Source organism: Zonotrichia leucophrys, chromosome 9 (genome assembly GCF_028769735.1).
Source record: "Zonotrichia leucophrys gambelii isolate GWCS_2022_RI chromosome 9, RI_Zleu_2.0, whole genome shotgun sequence".
Lineage (NCBI taxonomy): Eukaryota > Metazoa > Chordata > Aves > Passeriformes > Passerellidae > Zonotrichia > Zonotrichia leucophrys.
This window is the reverse complement of record NC_088179.1, coordinates 13,170,283-13,188,451: the sequence shown is the minus strand read 5'-3', so window position 1 is coordinate 13,188,451 and position 18,169 is coordinate 13,170,283. Positions and strand designations below refer to the sequence as shown.

At 46.2% G+C, this 18,169-nt stretch overlaps 2 protein-coding genes across 3 annotated transcripts in view; one reads left to right on the top strand and one right to left on the bottom strand.

Moving 5' to 3' along the window:
• LOC135451516 (D-beta-hydroxybutyrate dehydrogenase, mitochondrial-like) overlaps nt 1–4,583 on the bottom strand; it is a 17,051-nt gene extending 12,468 nt beyond the window's left edge. The window contains exons 1-2 of the mRNA XM_064720804.1: nt 4,450–4,583; nt 411–521 (exon numbers count right to left, since the gene is read on the bottom strand). Coding sequence (XP_064576874.1) covers nt 411–521; nt 4,450–4,548 — 210 coding nt within the window. The 5' untranslated portion in view covers nt 4,549–4,583. The remainder of the gene's footprint in view (nt 1–410; nt 522–4,449) is intronic.
• BDH1 (3-hydroxybutyrate dehydrogenase 1) lies at nt 4,534–18,169 on the top strand. Of its 2 annotated transcripts, none has more exons than XM_064720802.1 (7): nt 4,534–4,673; nt 5,843–5,974; nt 9,020–9,092; nt 10,569–10,679; nt 12,932–13,073; nt 14,558–14,710; nt 16,337–18,169. In XM_064720802.1, exons 2-7 carry the CDS (start codon nt 5,892–5,894, stop codon nt 16,804–16,806), a joined length of 1,032 nt encoding a protein of 343 aa, XP_064576872.1. In that variant the 5' UTR covers nt 4,534–4,673; nt 5,843–5,891; the 3' UTR covers nt 16,807–18,169. The 2 variants fall into 2 exon arrangements, with proteins under 2 accessions (XP_064576872.1, XP_064576873.1); XM_064720803.1 differs by lacking the exon at nt 4,534–4,673 and adding an exon at nt 5,074–5,092.

Genomic DNA, 18,169 nt, shown 5'->3' with positions numbered 1-18,169 from the left:
CTTGGAGATGAGTTTAGGGAGGGTGTCCACAAAAAATGACATTGTGAAAGACAGCAACAGGGACGCCATGGAAGACAAACAGCCACAGTGCCACTGCAATCTTGGCCTATCAGATTTATGGTGTTGTGGTATTTCTGAGAGGCTTGCAGCAGTGAACAGGGCCACACTGTACAAGCTACTGTACAGACATGCAGTTGACAGATGAGCCCTACCCTAAAGAGCTCACAATTACAGGAATGAGGTACAAGATACAACAGGCAGATGAAGCAATCAAAAAATGTAACAATCCCTGCCCACTGCACCTCTCTCAGGTCTTGAACCAGGGTAAATGGAGGCTGCAAAAGAAGATGCTTTCATTTGAGAAGTGTTTCTCTCTAATCAGAAAAATTTTTATTAATTTCTCCACTCACCATGAGCAAGCATCCAGCAAAAACAGTAAATCCCTTTGCATGAAGGCATTTTGCCAAAGCATGTCCAAAACCTTTGTCACAGCCTGTTATTAGCACCGCCTTCCCTTCAGCCTGTGTGAGGAAAAACAGTCACAGGATATCATCAGATATTGCAATGCAGGCACCACCACCACCCTGCCCCAGAGCACAGGAGCCACTTGCAGTCCTGCAGCCAGGGCAGGTACAATTCCTGCTGCAAGTGACAGTGGCACCTGTGTACACAAACACAACCACCTCCCAACTACTGTGAAATCAAATTTATGCAGTTGCTGTCTGTAGCAATTTGTGTTGCCTTGATACCTGAGCTGGAACAGTAACTATTCCTTTCAGGTATTGGTGGCCAAAGCAGAACAGAACCATTTCAAGAGAAGTTAATGGTGTACCAGTTCATAGTAAGAAAAAGCAGCATAGAGAACATCCAAATGGCAGGATGTCACTGGCTTGAACTGTGCAGCAGCTCTTTTAGCTGCTGAGTGACTGCTGCCTGTTCCCCACCTACTCCCACTCTATGCACCACTTTCCATGCTATATTTTAGCATGCAGGAATGTGACTACAGGTTAGAGCTTCCTCCTGAAACTCTGCAGTTTTAAGAAGAACAAATTATCAAATCCTACAGTTCTCTCCTACATTATCATTTGACTGACAGGTAAATTGAGAAAGAAGATTTGATATTCCATTTGATATGACACAACACAGGGTTGAGATAGATATGAAAGCAGAATCCCAAATCCTGAAGAGAAGCTATAGCAAAACACTGCCCATTCAACTTCTGTCTTTGCTGGAAAGCCATCTCCTCCCCACAGGTGTGAAGCAATATGAGCTAACACAACCCAGCTAGAAGGCTGCCAGCTGCTGTGCTGCACAATGCTCCAAACTGAAACTATATCCATGAGGCAATAACATGATACAGCAATAAAAATGCAGAGGATGCAATAAGGAAGTGAGGTCAGTTAGATCTCCCTGGAGATATCAGCAGCTAATATTGCCTGTTAGTGTATTCACAATGGCTGGAGTATGAACACACTTATGTATGAATTGCACTGGCTGGTCCAGACACATTTTCAGAGAGAAATAGGTCAATCACCACTGCTCCCTCATCTCTTGCTTTGCTGACATGTGGTGCAGTAAAGCAGCAATAAGGAACGATTGCAGGGTGATAGTGATCAGGGCATTACTGCACAAACTCAGGGTGAGCCTCAGCAGAGAACAATAAGCAAATAAAGCTACACCCTGTCCTATAACTCATGTTGAAGTAACTGCTCTCAAAGGGGAGTTAAGATCTGCAGCTGAAACAAGAACTGATCAAAAGTCTGTCCTGCATTTATAATACAAACACCCACAGTAACATTATACTATAACCTATACTCAGACAAAGAGCACCTAGGTACAGACTAGCTCTATTAAAGCTCCTAAGATAGCTACAGCTAAAGGACAAAATATGAGTGAGAATTAAATATACAGTGCTCAGTCTGAATTTAATTTAGAGTGACACAACTCTAAGAGAGATGAAAATCAAACATTAACCAGATCACAGAAATTGTCAAGGTCACCTCTGGCAATAACTCAGCAAGTTGGCCTGTGGGAAAAAAAAAAAAGGATTTGACTTTTTATTTCTCTTTCTCTCACTTCCCTAGAGCCTTTGCCTCTGAATCTTGAAGGCAGGGGACTTCCCAAAAGAGCAGGAAGTGTGCAGGAAATAGGCAGCTGTAATCACTTCCAGAACGCAGGTCAGACAAGCAAAGAAGATATCCAATCCTCAACCATCATTAGCTCCAAAAAAAATCCCCAATCAACCAACCAAAATGCAGACAGAAATGAGGTTTAAAAATCCTTTCATCTGTCTTTAATAGTAAGGAAAGTGAGGGACAACTTACAGTTTGAAAAGGTTCTTGTGATTGTTATTTGCTATAACCCTAATAGCTGGCAATAAAACACGTGACTCCAGCATCATGGCTCATAACAGACAGGGGCCCTAGCAGCATCAAGGAGCATGCAAAACCCCAAGGGATGTACTGGATCTCACATCTGTGCCTGTGCCTGTCTGTGCCATGCCTGATGGACACAGAGCTCCCAGGGATGACAGCAGGGATCAACCCCATCCCCAGCCAAAGGAACCCTATGCCAGAAAAACTTCTGAATGCAGGAAAGCCCAATCATCCTTATCTTTTGAAAGTCTAAGATAAGGCTTAATGGGCCTGTTCCTAAAGTTTGATAAGGCCAATCTGCAGCTTAATTTGACTCAATGCTGGGACAGGCAGAGAGGATAAGTTATCAGCACAGTGACCTTAATGAGCATTCTGAGGAACTCAGGTGCCTCCCTCACTCAGGGTCACACAGGGCTGCCTGGAAACCCTGCATGCAGACAGCACTCCAGAGCTGCCAGGGTGCCTGGCACAGCATGCCTGGGGGCTGCTAGGGCACTTCTTGTACCAGAGGTGCTGCTGTGGCATGTGAGCACAGTAACACTATGCTTGCTGTGTGATCCACAACACTATTACTCACCGTTCAGGCAGCCCTAGCAGAGCAGCCTCATTTTAACCTGCAGTCAGCTCAGACGTACACAGCATTTCCTACTGGGACATGGCCAGTTTATTAAACAGTATAATTTATTTTATTAATGCAGGTGATCCATCAGAATTCTACATTTACTGCAGAACAGACTGAAGAAATTGAAGCTACTTTTTCAGCCTGTCTCTCTAGACAGTGTGGGAATATGGCATGCTTACCTAGACTTAATCTTTTTCTAATGTGCCGCTTGTTTGGTTTTTTTTGTTTTTTTTTTAATCCTGTTCCCATTTGTGGCTCACCTGACCATTCTCTGATGTTATCAAACAGATTGATTTCAGGATAAGTGCAGTTCCAAAGTAAACTTGGCTTGTTCCTTTTTCCAGGATTGGGAAAATTAAGGTTTTCAATCCCAGGAAAAATAACTGAAAATATTCACTAAAGGGAAGGTATTTTCTCAAGTGGAACAGGGGTGGAGAAAGTAAGAGAAGCAGAGTGGATGAAGGAGTGAAGTGGGAGGCTACAGCTGTTATCTGGCCATTCCAGGGGGAAGGACTGAGCTGGAGGTCCTGAAGCAAAAACATTGGCTCAGAGAGCAAGTCATATCCTGGGCAACCAAAGCAGCACGGACAGTAGGTCAAAGGAGGTGATTCTCTCTCTACTTTGGTGAAACCCCACCTGCAGTGCTGCATCCAGCTTCAGTCCCCCGCACAGGAAGGACATGAACCTGTTGGAGTGCATCCAGAGGAGGCCACCAAGATGGTCAGAGGGATGGAGCACCTCTCCTATGAGACAAGGCTGAGAGAATTTAGATTGTTCAGCCTGGAAAAGAAAAGGATTTGGGATGACCTAACTGTGGCCTTCTACTTCTCAAGGGAGGCCATTTACAGGAGCACGTAGTGACAGGACAAGGGGGAATGGGTTTGAGAGTAGGTTTAGATAAGATATTAGGGAAAAAAATCTTAACTGTGAGGGTGCTGAGGCCCTGGCACAAGTTGCCTAGAGAAGCTGTGGATGCCCCATCCCTGGAAGTGTTCGAGGCCAAAGCAGACACGGCTCTGAGCAAGCGGGTCTAGTGGAAGGTGTCCCTGCACATGGGACGGGGTTGGAACTGGATGATCTTTAAGGTCCCTTCCAACCGAAGCCATTCTATGATTATACGAACATGTTCCCCCTCCAAATGAAGCACTGCTGGGAGGGGGCAGCCGCCGCAACGGGGGGTCCGAGGGCAGCGCCCGCCGCACCGCGGCCGGGCCGAGCCTCGCGGCAGGGCCCTCATCGCCCGGGCCGTGCCCAGCTCGGCGCTTCGCCCCCCTCACAGCGTCTGTCGGCTCCACCAGCCCAGCCCAGCCCAGGCCGGCGCAGGCAGCGCGGCTCCGGCCTCGACACCTGCAGCGCCTCTGCCCGGCCTGGCCAGGCGCCATTTTGGGCCTCGGAGGCGCCACCGGCGGGCTCTGCCCCGGGCGAGCCCCGGCCCCTCGCCGCGGTACTCACGGGCAGGGCGCGACGGGCCCGCCGCAGGAGGAGGAGGAGGTGGAGGAGCAGCACCCCCGCGGCGCCCAGCGCCAGCCGCAGCCCCGCGCCGCTCCGCATGGCCGCAGCCTATCGCCGCCGCCGCTCCGGCCCTGCCCCCGGCCCGCCTCCCGCCGCGCCCGGCACCGCGGCCCCGGCCCAGCCTCATTCAAACGGCAGCAGCGCCCGGCTCCCGCCGGCTCCAGGTAACGCGCGGGTGGCGCGGGGCGGGCCGGGGTGGGTCGCGGCAGCCCCGCGGAGCTCTGGCAGCCGGCTCGCACGGTGGCCTTGCCCGCGGGGGGCGCGGGCATCTCCTCTGCGCGGCCTCTCCCGCCGCCGCCACAAGCGCGGGCGGCCGCGCCCCCCGGTGCCTCGGCCGGGCCGTGAGCGCGCTTGGGGCCGCGGCAGCCGCGTCCCGGAGAGGGGCCGGGCCGGCGGGACCTGCAGCGCAGCTCCGGCCTCGCCCTCTCCCTGCAAACCTCACCAAAACCCGCGGGGACACCGCCGTTCTCCCGAATTGGATCAAAACACCGGGATTTCTGAGGATTAGCCGGGCCAGCAAGCCTCCTGAGCCCTGTCCGCTCCCTCCCTCCCCAACTCGGTGCCCACCGCTGCTCTTTCTGCGGTAATTTCACCGGTTTCCAGCCCGGGCCTGGTTCCCAGCAGGCCCCGAAGCTGCCGCGGTGGCGGCCCAGCCTTCGGCAGAGATGCAAACCACCCCTAACAACTAGATACCGTCTCTCACTTCAATAAAAGGGACTGGGAGACGTTTTTTGTGCCTTGGGTTACTTTTATCCAAGATAAATATGATTTAAGTTGATTTTCCATACCAAAGTCTCGTTCTTGAGATGTTTTCACTCGGTATTGAGTTTATTGGTGGTTCCCTGTGCTTAGTCCAGCATCACCAGCTACCTAATTACCAAAAAATGTATTTTTAACTGTGTGGCTGTACTACCTATAAAGCAAAGGATTGTTTTGGAAGCACAGCACATAACATGTGACAGTCATAACATCACCTGTCACGTGAAGTTATGTTTTTGTTCAAAGTTATTTCATATAGCTCATTTGAAATAATATATTCCATATGAGTACCTTCATTTTTACCTGTTTCAGAGAAAACAGTTAAAGATGCATTAAAGAAGAGAAATTGACATTTTCTTTAAATGCCTCCTTGCTTGGTAGTTTACTTAGAATGCTTTTCCTTATTTAAAAGCATCTTGGGTGGCTGAAGGTTGAGCTGTTTATCTCTGTGTGAGGGACTGCAAGGGAGAAGATGAGTTCCTTTGGACTGTATTTTCCTGTTGAAATACATGGAGTCAGCATGTCTTACAAAATAATTGAGCAACTAAAACAGAGGTGCTATCTTGTGTTGCAGAGCTAAGGAAGAATAGTTTTGCTTTTGGTAAAGTGTGCTAGTTGAAAACATGTTGGCCACCAAGCTGTCCCGCCCTCTCTTGAACTTCTCTGTGAAAGCCCTGAATTTCAAGGACCCAGGGAATGGCTTCAGGTAAGTAACTTGGTGGAAAAGAAAAAAGAGTGACATCTTGAGTAAAGCACATGTCAAAGACTCACTTGACTTCAGTGGGACAGTTTATTTGCAGAGTCACAAGGTGGTTGAGGTTGGAAGGGACTTCTGAAGGTCATGTGGTCCAGCCACCCTGCTGAAGCAGGGCCTCTCTGAGCTGCTTGCCCAGAGCTGTGTCCAGGTGGCTTTTGGGTATCTCCACAGATGAGTACTCCAGAACCTGCCTGGACAACCTGTGCCAGGGCTCAGTCACTGAGCTGAGCACAGCAGAAGTGGACTCTGTATGTAAGGAGGGGTTGGAAACATGTTGGTTTGTTTTTTTTTTTACATTGCAGTTAAAAAGAACATTAATTCAGTATCCATCAAGAGGTTTTTTTGGAATATCAGCAAGTAGGCCTTGCTTCAGTGCAAGAAACAGTCATATATTTCTGTGACTTCCTGTGATTAAAGAGGTGGCAAATCCCACGAAATGAGAAAGTTGACAGGGAGGGTTTTACTGAGAAATGGAGGTGGCCTGAGTAATTAAGCTGGTTATTTTCTGCAAATGAACAGAAAATTGCCTATCTAATTCTAATTTCTAGCTCTGAAAAAAACCCAACATTTATATTGCTGTATGATTGGAACCTATTAGTCCAAATTCAGAGCAAGTTGAGTGCTTTCCCTGGCTTTGTTTTTAGAGCAGGGCTCCCAAACAGCAGTGTGGTACTTCTAATTGTACATTAGCCATTTAGAAGGGGCTCATGGCCTGTTAAACAAGAGCTGCCACCTCCAGTGTTGCTCTACTGCTGCTGATAGAGGTGTCCAGCAGCATCACGGTCAAGGGTGGCTCTGCTAACTGGGTGGTGGAGATAGCTAGGCTGTTAAGAGATTTCCTGTGCAAACAGACATGGGTCTTTTATCTCCTGTTTGCTCCACATATACCACAGTTCACCTGCAGGAATCTGCTGTGGCCTTAAAAATACAAATTAATGTTTTATTAACTTGAGGAAAGAATTTTCAGCATATTCTTGTTTTTTTTCTTCCGTCTTCTGTTTTGCTTACTGTGTATTTGTGCTTTGTGTGTCTTGTACTCAGGGTAAACCTGTGTTGCATTTGCAAATCCCCACAAGTTGCTAAACCTGCAATGGAAATCCAGCTGTTCATTGAAAGGCAGTGCTGCCACTATACCAGGGTCTTAATGTACTGAAGCAGTATTTTTGTACTTGACTCTTCAAGCTGATGGCTCCTTTTTTTTGGTGGAACTGAGCAAAAGGCAGTTCATGATTACAAGCACAAATTCAATTTGAGGACCATCTGTGCATTATGAAAGTCTCTGTTGTGGTCTCTAGAATTCAGTGGTGCAGAATGACAAAAATGGCTTATGGTACATTAGTGTACCATGTGGGGGCTCACATCACTTCCTGGCTGTTCCTGCTGATGACTTTCCTGCTCAGCAGCAGCCAGCATCTCTTCTTCTTTTGCCATTGCCTTCAGGTCCAGATAGGCAGAATGTCTGGTAGGTATTCTCTACAGATTATTGTCAATTGAGTGCAGCAAATCAGTGCTCTGCAGTGAAATAACAGGGTCCAATGTGGCGCTGAAAAATAAAACCCAAGTTCATTCATTTCATAACAGAAATGTTATGAACATTTCTGGGCACTTTTAGACACAGCAAAAATCTTACTGTTGAGGTAAAAGTTTCAATCCAGGATTGCAGGTCAGTGATGTTAACACACTGCCTGGGGAGTGACCTTTGCAGCAATTAAGTTTGCTATAGCTATTTCAAGAGCTGATTTGGCTTGTGACACTCTTAAGTTAGAAAAACAGCTTAACTGTTTCAGGAGGGTGTGAGTGAACACCATTGCCTGAATGTGTCATCTCCCTTCCCATCTGGTTCAAAGCTTCTGCCTTCACAGATCCCTTGATTTCCTGAGATGTGGCTCAGCAGCCAGAGCATCTGCAAGCTGCTGTGCAGTGTAGCACTGGTCACCCTGCAAGAGCCTGTGATGTCTGAGGTGGAGATAATTGTGAATGATTATGCAAATTTACTTAGAAACTGAAAAGCAGCCTGGAAGATAAGCTCTGGGAAGGAGAGATGCTGTTGGAGGAGCCAGAGGGTAGATGAGACACAGCAAGTCCAAGGGAAGACCAAAAGCTCCTGGAGGGCAATGTCAGTGCCCAAAACAAACATGAAAAAGCTGATAAAGTCCAGTGAGGTGACTGACAAGGACAGAGCTTGGGGTCACTCTGATTTGTTGTTCAGGCCCAGTTTTGATGAATGATGGCAAGACTTTAGACAGAGTGATGCTACTGGGTGACATAGCTTTTCTAAATGGAATCTCATTCCCTGGAAGGCATTGTTGCTTTGCTCTGGTTTGTGTTTGTGAATATGTTTTGTCTTCTGGGAGTCACACATACTATGAGGAGGAGCTTCAGATCTGCATGGCAGGTATTGCTCAAAGACAGTGTTTCTTAGCTTAAAAAGGGGATGTAAAATCTAAGTGTCTTTAATGGGTAGACACTGCAGGGGAAGAAGTGTCATCCAGAGTGAAATAAGGATGGAGCTGTGTGTAAAAGGAGTGAGACAAATCCAAACAAATTCAGCCTCAGGCTGGGTGTCAGAGACAAAGCCACAGCAGAATACCTTCATCAGACAAATGAATAACTTCCCATACCTCAGCTTTGTGCACATCTTAAGTGAGGATGTTGTTGCTTTTGAAAATGCAAACACTGCACTGCCTGTTTTGTGGGTGAAAGCAGCTCTGTGCCTCCAGACCAGGAGCTATTTTAGAATACTTTGTAATACCCAGACAGCTTCTGCAGCTGGAAATAGCATCAAGGTCTTTGGAGAAACAAATGTGTCATACTGTAGGAAACACACAGGCTCACAGTAAGGAGAAGTATAGACTAGATTCTGTCTTTCCAAATGACAATCTACATCATGCATGTAGGCAGCACTGCATTCCTTTTCATGTGTGTGTTGCTGCAGCAGGCTATGGATAAGATATTCCACATCTGACTGTTCTGTTGGTTTGGGTTTTTTAACAGGCCCATGCAGAGATTTTCCCTCCCTCTGTTGTCCCCATGTGGCAGCCGCTCTTATGCAAATGAAGTCGATCAGGTGAGTGTGACTGTGGCTTCCAGGAACTGGTTCTGCTGAGCAGGGGGTTTAAAACCCTGAAGCCTGGTGACCAAACTCATCTTTCCAGTTTGCCAGAGAGACTGCAAGCTGGACCTCTTGAGCATGCTCCACATTCTTTCCTTGCACCGAGCTTCCATTGACGTAGCACGGTATGTGCTGCTAAGCATGGAAATAAACAATCATACAAGTGGGTTTTTTCTATTTTTGGAACTCACTCAGCAGATTTAATGTTCCACCTTACAGTGGAGGGAATCTGCATGACAAATTCTTAATAAAGCACTCTTTCTGGAGAGTAGTTGTTGAAAGACATGTAAATAAATCAGTGTGTCCTCACCACTTCATCAAGAGAGTGGCCCTTTTTAGCAGCCCTCTCCTTGAAGATACTGACTTGCCAGGAGCAGTGCCAGGCAAAAGGGATGATGTTTTGTCATCTTGTCTGTCTTGTGTTACAGAACTCAGCACTGAAGCAGTGCTAGAGCATGCACAACTTGCTCTATAACTCTGGAACAGAGTTTCAGAGGAACTCAGATGTGATCCTTGCATCACTGCTGGGCTTCCAGTGTGAGAAGCCTTTGCTGCTTCCACCCAGCTTCCACCCTGATCAGTCCTTGGGTATGCTGGGGAAAGCCAAATTTATAGCTTGTTAAAAGAGATGAGTCGGAGTGAATTGCAGGCAATTATTATGTAATCACACCCACAGCAGCACCTTGGATGTGCAATTGTTGCTGTTGGGCTGTCTGATGCACCATTTTAGCTTGTTATTTAACTGCTTGTTATTTAACTGCTGCCTGTCTTTGGGTTAGAACAAGGAATTTGGAGAGGGAAGGAGGTATACTTCCATTTAAATTGTAAGTTGGAAAAATAAGAAGACTGAAAAAGCCCAACCAGACAAAAAGAGTGATGACTTACTGATCCTAATTTCATATATTAACCCCACTTGAATCTTAGCTCTTAGAACCCAGCTCTAGAAGGCTTAGATGCTGGAGAGAGAAAGGTAAGTGAGCAGTCAGAAAGATTAAACTATTTCTTTTCTTCAGTCAAACTGTCTTCTCTATGGCCTATGGGCTATATGCACACAAGAGTGCACTCCTGCCTGCTTTGAACGTATAGGAGCAGTTCCTGATAAAGAGAGAATGTCTTGGGAACTGTCTGGTGTATTTTCAGATTTCAGGATGGATGTGAACTGCCAGAGCATGGTGGTTTGCTTGGTCTGTTTGCCTTGGAAGCCTGCTTGCCAGAGGTGCTGAACTCCTCCATCTTGGGAGGGCAGTGATCCTGCCTCACTGGAGTGAACTCAGTATGAAAATGTCATTCCTGTGTTCAGGAGGCAGAGAGTGTAGAGAACATCCCTGGAACACACTGCTCCTGGCCAAGGATGTGACCTACTCTGTGTGCTGCAAATCACTGATATCAAATACTCAATTGCAGTGCATTTTGTTCTGGTTTGTTTTGCAGATTGGCAGCAGAGCTGTGCTTATAACAGGCTGTGACTCAGGATTTGGATTTGACTTGGCCAAGCACCTGCATGACAAAGGTTTCATTATTTATGCTGGCTGCCTGCAAAAGGTAGGGAAACAAAAACTGTTCTTCACCTGTGGCATGTGCAGTGACACATAGCAGCTCCAGTCTTCCCTCTCCACTCTGCACAGCTTTCTGCCAAGGAGAGGGAGGGTGGTTGGTACAGGGAAAGACACAGGTGTTTGAATTTCACAGAGCAGAACCAGGACTGAATGGTTTCTAGGGAGGTTCTTATTTATGTCACAACATTGTGGCCTGTTCTATGTCTGAAGAGCTGGAATCCCAAATCTAATTTTATAGGCTTAACCATAAGCAAAGTTTGGTGTCAGGCTGTGGTCTGGACCTTTGGCCCTGCTCTCACTCTGTATATATTTATGCAGGGCTTATTTTGATTAATTTTGAAATACACCAAACCACCAGTGATTTTGTAGCATGTGTTCTGAGCAAATTTTTCTATGTTCATGAGCACAGCCATGCCATGATGTGTATTGGGGGTCTCCTGAAATGGTTGGGTGTGTGATGGAGTCCCAGTAGTGCAAATGACAGAAGAATCAGGCCACAAACAGCTCAGTGACACAGCCTTGATATGCTCTGAAGGAGATCCTGGTGTGGCAAAGCATTGATGGTCATGGAGAGCAGGAGAGACTTTCAGTCTCTCTCTCCTTATGAAGCACTGCACTTTTTTTAGCTGCACGGCCATTTCCTAACAGAAACAAACTTACCCCTCAGGATATCCTGGGGTGGGTCAGCTAGTTTGATCTAATCTTTTAGCTCACTCATCACTATAAACATATCTTGAATAGTGGTACTGTTTAAAGAAAATTTGCCAGGTGTTCTTTAATGTTTTTCGACTTTCTACTATTATTTTTTTGCATTATTACTAAGTTTTTGCTTAAATTAGTAGTTTGTTTCTGGTGCATTTTTCAAAATAGGTGTCTGTCTTTATAGCTCTGTCTTGTGTCCCAGAGCTGAATCAAAGATTTATTTGTTAACCTGGGCTCCCTCTACAGGCGTCACAGCAGAACAGGACACTTGGTACAAACTGCTGCCTTTTGAAAAGGCTCCAGACAGAGGGTAGCTAAGTACTTTTTTGATAGATGTTTCTACTCAGCTTTTGTAACTGAAGATCAACATTAGAGAATATAAAAACACTGCAAACTTAAAAAACACTGTTTAGAGTAATAGCCTGCCTCTATGTTGACTGAAGTCAAAAACTTCAGAATTGCAAAGTTACTTATGTGTTTCATTTCTTCTGTCTGAGCTGCTAAAAAGCCACAATTTCCAGTGGACATACATAACAGTTACTGAAACCTCCCTTCTCTTTTGTTGTCTTCAGTACTTTTTCTACTGAATGCATGTTCATGGAAAATCTTGGCCTCTGACAAATTCAGCATAAGCTGACATGCAGCAGTATGCCAGAAGTCTTTTAGACTTTGATCAATATTTACTTCCTCACAGAAAAATCAGCAGAAAGCTTTGCAGTATCACTCTGTAATTAAATATTGCTTCTTTAGCTGAACTCACACACCATATTCCAAACTCTGTGTGGCCGTGCCAGGAATGGTAACAGCAGTTGTCATCAAAAAACACTGGAAAGCTCTTTAGTTAGCTGAGTGGCCTCCCATGTGTCTTCAGGCCATTATACTTTTTTGTACAACAAAAACAACCCCAGCTGATTTTTCACTGTGCTACAGGCTTCTCTAGCAAAACCATAAGCAGAATTCTGATCAGAGTATGATTATTGCCGGTGCTGATTTTAGCAGCAGAAAAAGCTTGATGTTTTTAGATGCTAGATAAAAGTGGAGGTAGAAATAAGGAACATAATCTTTGGCTTGGATATATTGGACCTAGCCCTGACATAGAGAAAATGACTCTGAAATTTCAGTGTCACTTCCATGGGTTTGTTTTCACAGCACACCTGCACATCAGGAGCAGACTGTGTCCTCAGGGCATGCACAGTTCTTAGGAATGCCATGTCCTTACTGCAGAATAAAAGTGCAGGAGCTTGTACTGAGCAGGGGATGCTTGCTGGGTGCCTTGCTGCACCTCTGGCTGCTTTCTTGGAAGTTAAAGCAGTTTGTACCAGCTAACTTGGTACAGGACTCATGGTCAGATGGAGATGCTTGAGGAATGGTGTTCTGCAGTCCTGTCTGCTTCCCTTCTTCCTAGTGCTGCAGGACTGTCCTGAATATTCTGTGACTGCCCTGTGCACTCTTTTGCTTGGTTTGATAGTTGGTAGGCATTTGATATTCTGCACAGCTCTTTAGCCAGATTGAAACCAGCTCTTTCTTCCCCTCTAGGACAAGGGAGAGGGTGGCTCCAAGGAGCTGGATGCCATGAAGAGTGATCGGATGAGAACTGTGCAGCTCAATGTCTGTGACAGCAAAGAAATGGACCGGGCAGTGGAGCATGTGCAGGGCAGCCTCGAGGACCCAGAGAAAGGTGGGTGTGGGCAATGGGCTCGGGGGCTGCAGAGGGACAGGAGCTTCCTTGGCTGGGCTCTGAGAGCATTGTCAGGGTGTATTTCAAAAGCTGAGCATGTGATTGAAAGACACAAATCTTTGAGGAGAAGCAGGGCAGAGCAAATGGCCTGTTTGAATATTGTACCATGTCAGAAAGGAGCTTCCTACTTCACACAGCATCTACAAAGAAAACTGCTTTGTTCTCCACTAGCTCCTGTAGGGACACTGGCAGAAACCAGAGTGGTGTTCAAGGCTCTGGGATTAGTACTTTGTTCCTGTGAACTGAAGTTCATTGTGACTCCCTTTCTGTTGTAAAACCTGCCCCGTGCCCAAAGATTGGGAATTACAAATGGAAATGGGTCCCCCACTCTTTCAAAAGGCAAAGGAAATTGAGAGGTTTTCCAAAGAATTTCCCATGAAACCAGCTGGGTATCATTAATGCTATTGTAGATACTACCATTTAGAGTTCAGGGGGTAGCTGTACTGATTTTCTTAGCCTGCCTACTTCATTCTCCTGAGGTGAGCAGCAAATTTTGCACCAGTACTGTGAAAATTGCCTTTGCTCATACATTTCTGAAACCTTTCCACCCTTTAAAGTACATTTTCCTCCTAAAGGATATCCACATTCAACAGAGGGTTGTTTTAAGCAAAACAACCAGTAATGTTTTGGTTTGGGATTTCTTTTGATTTTCTTTATATTTAATTTTTACATATGGATCTTCTATATAAATTAAGTTTTCTAGCTCTGCATTCTCAAGCACAGGCCAGGATGAAGTTGCCTTTCCTGGGCTTCTTCTGATAACACAGATCTGAACACAGTCAGTCAACAGATAAAAGTGAGTTTTTCTAAACGATGGACAGAAGCCTTTCTCAGACCTTTCTCAGCATGTTTCCTATACAATTAGAGTATTATATGAGTTAATTTTATTTTAAATTCCTTTCAAATCTTTCATTTTATTGCCAAATGAGTAGGTAGCTTCAGTTGTTGCCTTTTTGGTTGCAGCAGAATAAAAGGGAGAGGCCATGGTATGCATGCTTACCCATGCCTACACCCTCCTTCCCAGCACTGCAGACACTCTAGTTCTTATGGTGACAGAAGGGTTTTTACTTTGAAAGAATTAGTCTTTTGTTTATTACAAGGTCATTTCTATTCTTATTATTTGCATTATATATTTTGCTTCTTTTAAAAATTTGTGGTGGATAAAAAAAGAGTGGCAAGGAGAACAGCTAAGACAAGGCTGAAGCTCTCTGCTGGCTCAGAACTTCCTGGGAAGCCTCATTGACAGCACTTTTTGGCTGCAGTGTGGGTGGAACAGGCAGATCTCCACAGTGGTTCTGTTTTCCCAGGAGACTGAAGTTTGCTCTGGACTCTCTTCTTGACCATCACAAGTCATAATGAAAAGCTCTGTTGTGTGGTTCAATAACCTATTAGCACAAGTAATGGTGCTTGATTTTGTCTTGTAGGGCTCTGGGGGCTGGTCAACAATGCTGGGATCTCCACATTTGGGGAAGTTGAATTCACCAGCATGGACACCTACATGGAGGTGGCTGAAGTGAACCTGTGGGGCACTGTGCGAACCACCAAGGCTTTCCTCCCGCTCATCCGGAGGTCTAAGGGTGAGTGGCAGAGTTCCTGACTGGCTCTCCCTGTTGCAGGCCCCACATCCTGCCACATCTTGCTGTGTTAGAGGCCAGAAGGTCTGTGGCACTTCTCTCTACCTTCCTGCCCTCAGAGATACAGTGTGGTCCCCAGGAGACACACGGATTGCCGCACCTCTCCAAGTTGCACAGCAAGGCAGCAGGCCTGAAAACCTGTTCTTTCTCTTTCCCCTATGTGCTTCCTTCTCCTGCAACATCCCACACAAGATCTAATCCACTAGATCTTCTTTTACCTGTTCAGAAACTGCAGCTCACAATCAATTACAGTGCCAGGAGCATTTCTCCCTGCTATATAAAAATCAGCTGTGGCAGGGTGGGCAGCAGCAGTGCAAAACGCTTCTTGCAGGGAAGTTGTTACTTTGCACTGTTACTCTAGGAGCCTGTGATGTAGGAAAAGAGGGGGTTGTACAGCAATGACATGCAGACCTGGAGCTTGCATGGGTCTCAGCGTAAAGGGGCAAAAGCTTTCCTGTGCTAGGGCCTACTGCCTGATTAATGAGAGTATTTTTCACTCTTGAGGCATCCACAGACATTTACAATATTGCCCTGTGCAGACATGGGCTGGATGTGGCCTGGGCAGCCCTTCTTCCACCATGGAAGGTTATCCACTTCTGAGGCCAAAATTTCTCTTTCTAACACAACTTAGTAAGGAGCCCGGGTAGAAAGTGCAGAGAACTCCAATCTCTATACTACAGCATCCACGGCCTCTTACCAGCATTTTCCCTGGCCAAAGTGGATGGCTTCTGGCAGGGAGAAAGGCCTCTGTTCCTGGAGCCATAACCCAGTTGTCACATGGAAGAGTGCAGTGGACTTAAGCTGCTCTGCCCATTGGTGGTACAGGAACAATCTATTCCATTTTGAGAAGCAGACACTCTGAGCCACCACTGCCCTTTGATTTGCAAACAAACGAGCTCAGCTTTGGTGCCAGAGCCTTTCCTTGTTCCTGCTTTTACTTGTCAGGGCTCAGTCCTAATTGCTGCTGTGTGACAGTGTTCACAGGGATCTCAGGTGGAGGGAAGAGACAAGGATTTGACTCCATGTTTCAGAAGGCTGATTTATTATTTTATGATATATATTACATTAAAACTATACTAAAAGAACAGAAGAAAGGATTTCATCAGAAGGCTAGCTAAGAATAGAATAGAAAAGAATGATAACAAAGGCTCTGTCTTGGACTCTCTGTCCGAGCCAGCTGGGCTGTGATTGGTCACTAATTAGAAACATCCAACATGGGCCAATCATAGATCCACCTGTTGCATTCCACAGCAGCAGATAATCAGTGTTTACACTTTGTTCCTGAGGCCTCTCAGCTTCTCAGGATGAAAAGTCCTAAGGAAAGGATTTTTCATAAAAGATGTCTGCCACAGTGCTGAGCAATCCTGTTTCCCCCTGAGCAGGCTCTGTCAGGAGCACAAACCTGAAGGCCATTGCCTAGGGCAGCACTGCTGAGGTGGAGCCATGAGCAGGTCTGCCTGGCAGTGGGCAGTGAGCAGGTGGGTGGGTGCATGTTCAGGAATGGGTTGGGTGGTGTGTGCCAGGTACCTGCTCCAGGCCAGGTACCACAGCTCAGTGTGCTCTGCCCAGGTCGCGTGGTGAACATCAGCAGCATGATGGGGCGGATGGGCAGCCCCGCCCGCTCTCCCTACTGCATCACCAAGTTCGGCGTGGAGGCCTTCTCCGACTGCCTGCGCTACGAGATGCAGCCGCAGGGCGTCATGGTGAGCATCGTGGAGCCCGGCAACTTCATCGCGGGCACCAACCTGTACAGCCCCGAGCGCATCAAGGCCATCGCCGACAAGATGTGGGACGAGCTGCCCGAGATCGTGCGCAAGGACTACGGCCGCAAGTACTTCGACGAGCAGGTCAGCAAGATGGAGTCGTACTGCAACAGTGGCTCCAGGGACACGTCGCCCGTCATCGAGAGCGTGGCGCACGCGCTCACCTCCACGACCCCCTACACCCGCTACCACCCCATGGATTACTACTGGTGGCTGCGCATGCAGATCATGACCCACATGCCCGCCGCCATCTCAGACCGGCTCTACGTCTACTGAGGCCTCACGCTCATAAGCTATCCAGGTGGGAAATCTGTTTGAAAGAGAGCTTTGTACACACTTCCCATTAGTCCTTTTTAAATTTTTCTAACCTCATTTCAGAGTACTGTATTTTAGCTCTAAAGGGTTCATTTAAATATCTGACATAACCTAAAAGGCAGTAATTTGCAAGGGATGTTTCATAGGCAGGAATATGTTATGTTTGTGCAGGGACGATGATTTTTTTTTTGCTATTTATTTCATGTAATCCTTTCTTTTTTCACCTCAAATATGAAGCTGTAATCATTATTTAAACTGCAATTGCTCTGAAGCTTTTTCAGAATAATTTCTGCTGATGGCCAAACACAATCTTCACAGTTCCTGCCTAGGATGCAGCCTCCACACCATAAAACAGAATCCCTCCATGCTCTAATGGCAAACCACTGCTTCCTCATGACAAAGAATGTCCAACTGACTTTTCCAGGCCTGGTCACAGTAGCCCAAGGCAGAGCAGAGACTTCTTTAACTTGGGGATCAGAACTCAAAATGCTCGAGGTGCTGAAACTGAGCAACTGACCCCATCCCTTTCTTTCTTAGAATTACACTGATGAAACCCTAGAGAAAAGGAACCAGTCTGCTTTTCTTGCATGCTGTTTTGCAAAGGAGTTCAACAACCCAGGGACTCAACCTTGCAGACTTTCACCAGAGGAGTTCCTTACTCATATGAGCATTCCCATAACTGTGAGCAGCTTTACGCACAGGACTGCAGGTGTCAGGATTGGCCTGCAGTGACATTTCCCTTCTCTTCACAGTATCTGAACATGAACTCCAGAGTTAGCTTGGAGAGGAGCTTCCCTTGAGCTCAGTTGTGGAGCAGATGGAGCAGAGAGGGTTACAGTCACAGCAGTGAATGCCCTTCTCTTCAGGGACCTCAGTTACAGCCAAGTATTTGTACAGCAGCTTGCACAGAAGGGCCTTAACCCTGACCAGGCCTCCAGTACTGCAGCACAGGTGATGATAACAATCATAACTTCCACTGAAGGAGTCACTGAGCTGAAATACTTGCCACATGACATAGATCTATCACAACATCCATAACAATAATGTTAACTTTAGGAGCAGTCTCATTTCCATGATGGTTGTTTACATATCTGAGAAATATTTGTTTTGTACTTTTAGAAAAGAAAAGGAAAAAAAAAAAGAGCCTTTCATGAGGAATTCAGAAAGAGGAAATTTTTTTAAGCTTGAAAGGCAAAAATAAAAAGTAATTAATGACAATTGTTAGTGAAGTTGAAAAGAAAAGATTTCATGTGCTCTAGTAACATACTGTGACATGATCAAACTCCTTTGGCTTAATAAATGTATACATGAATGGTAACAAAAA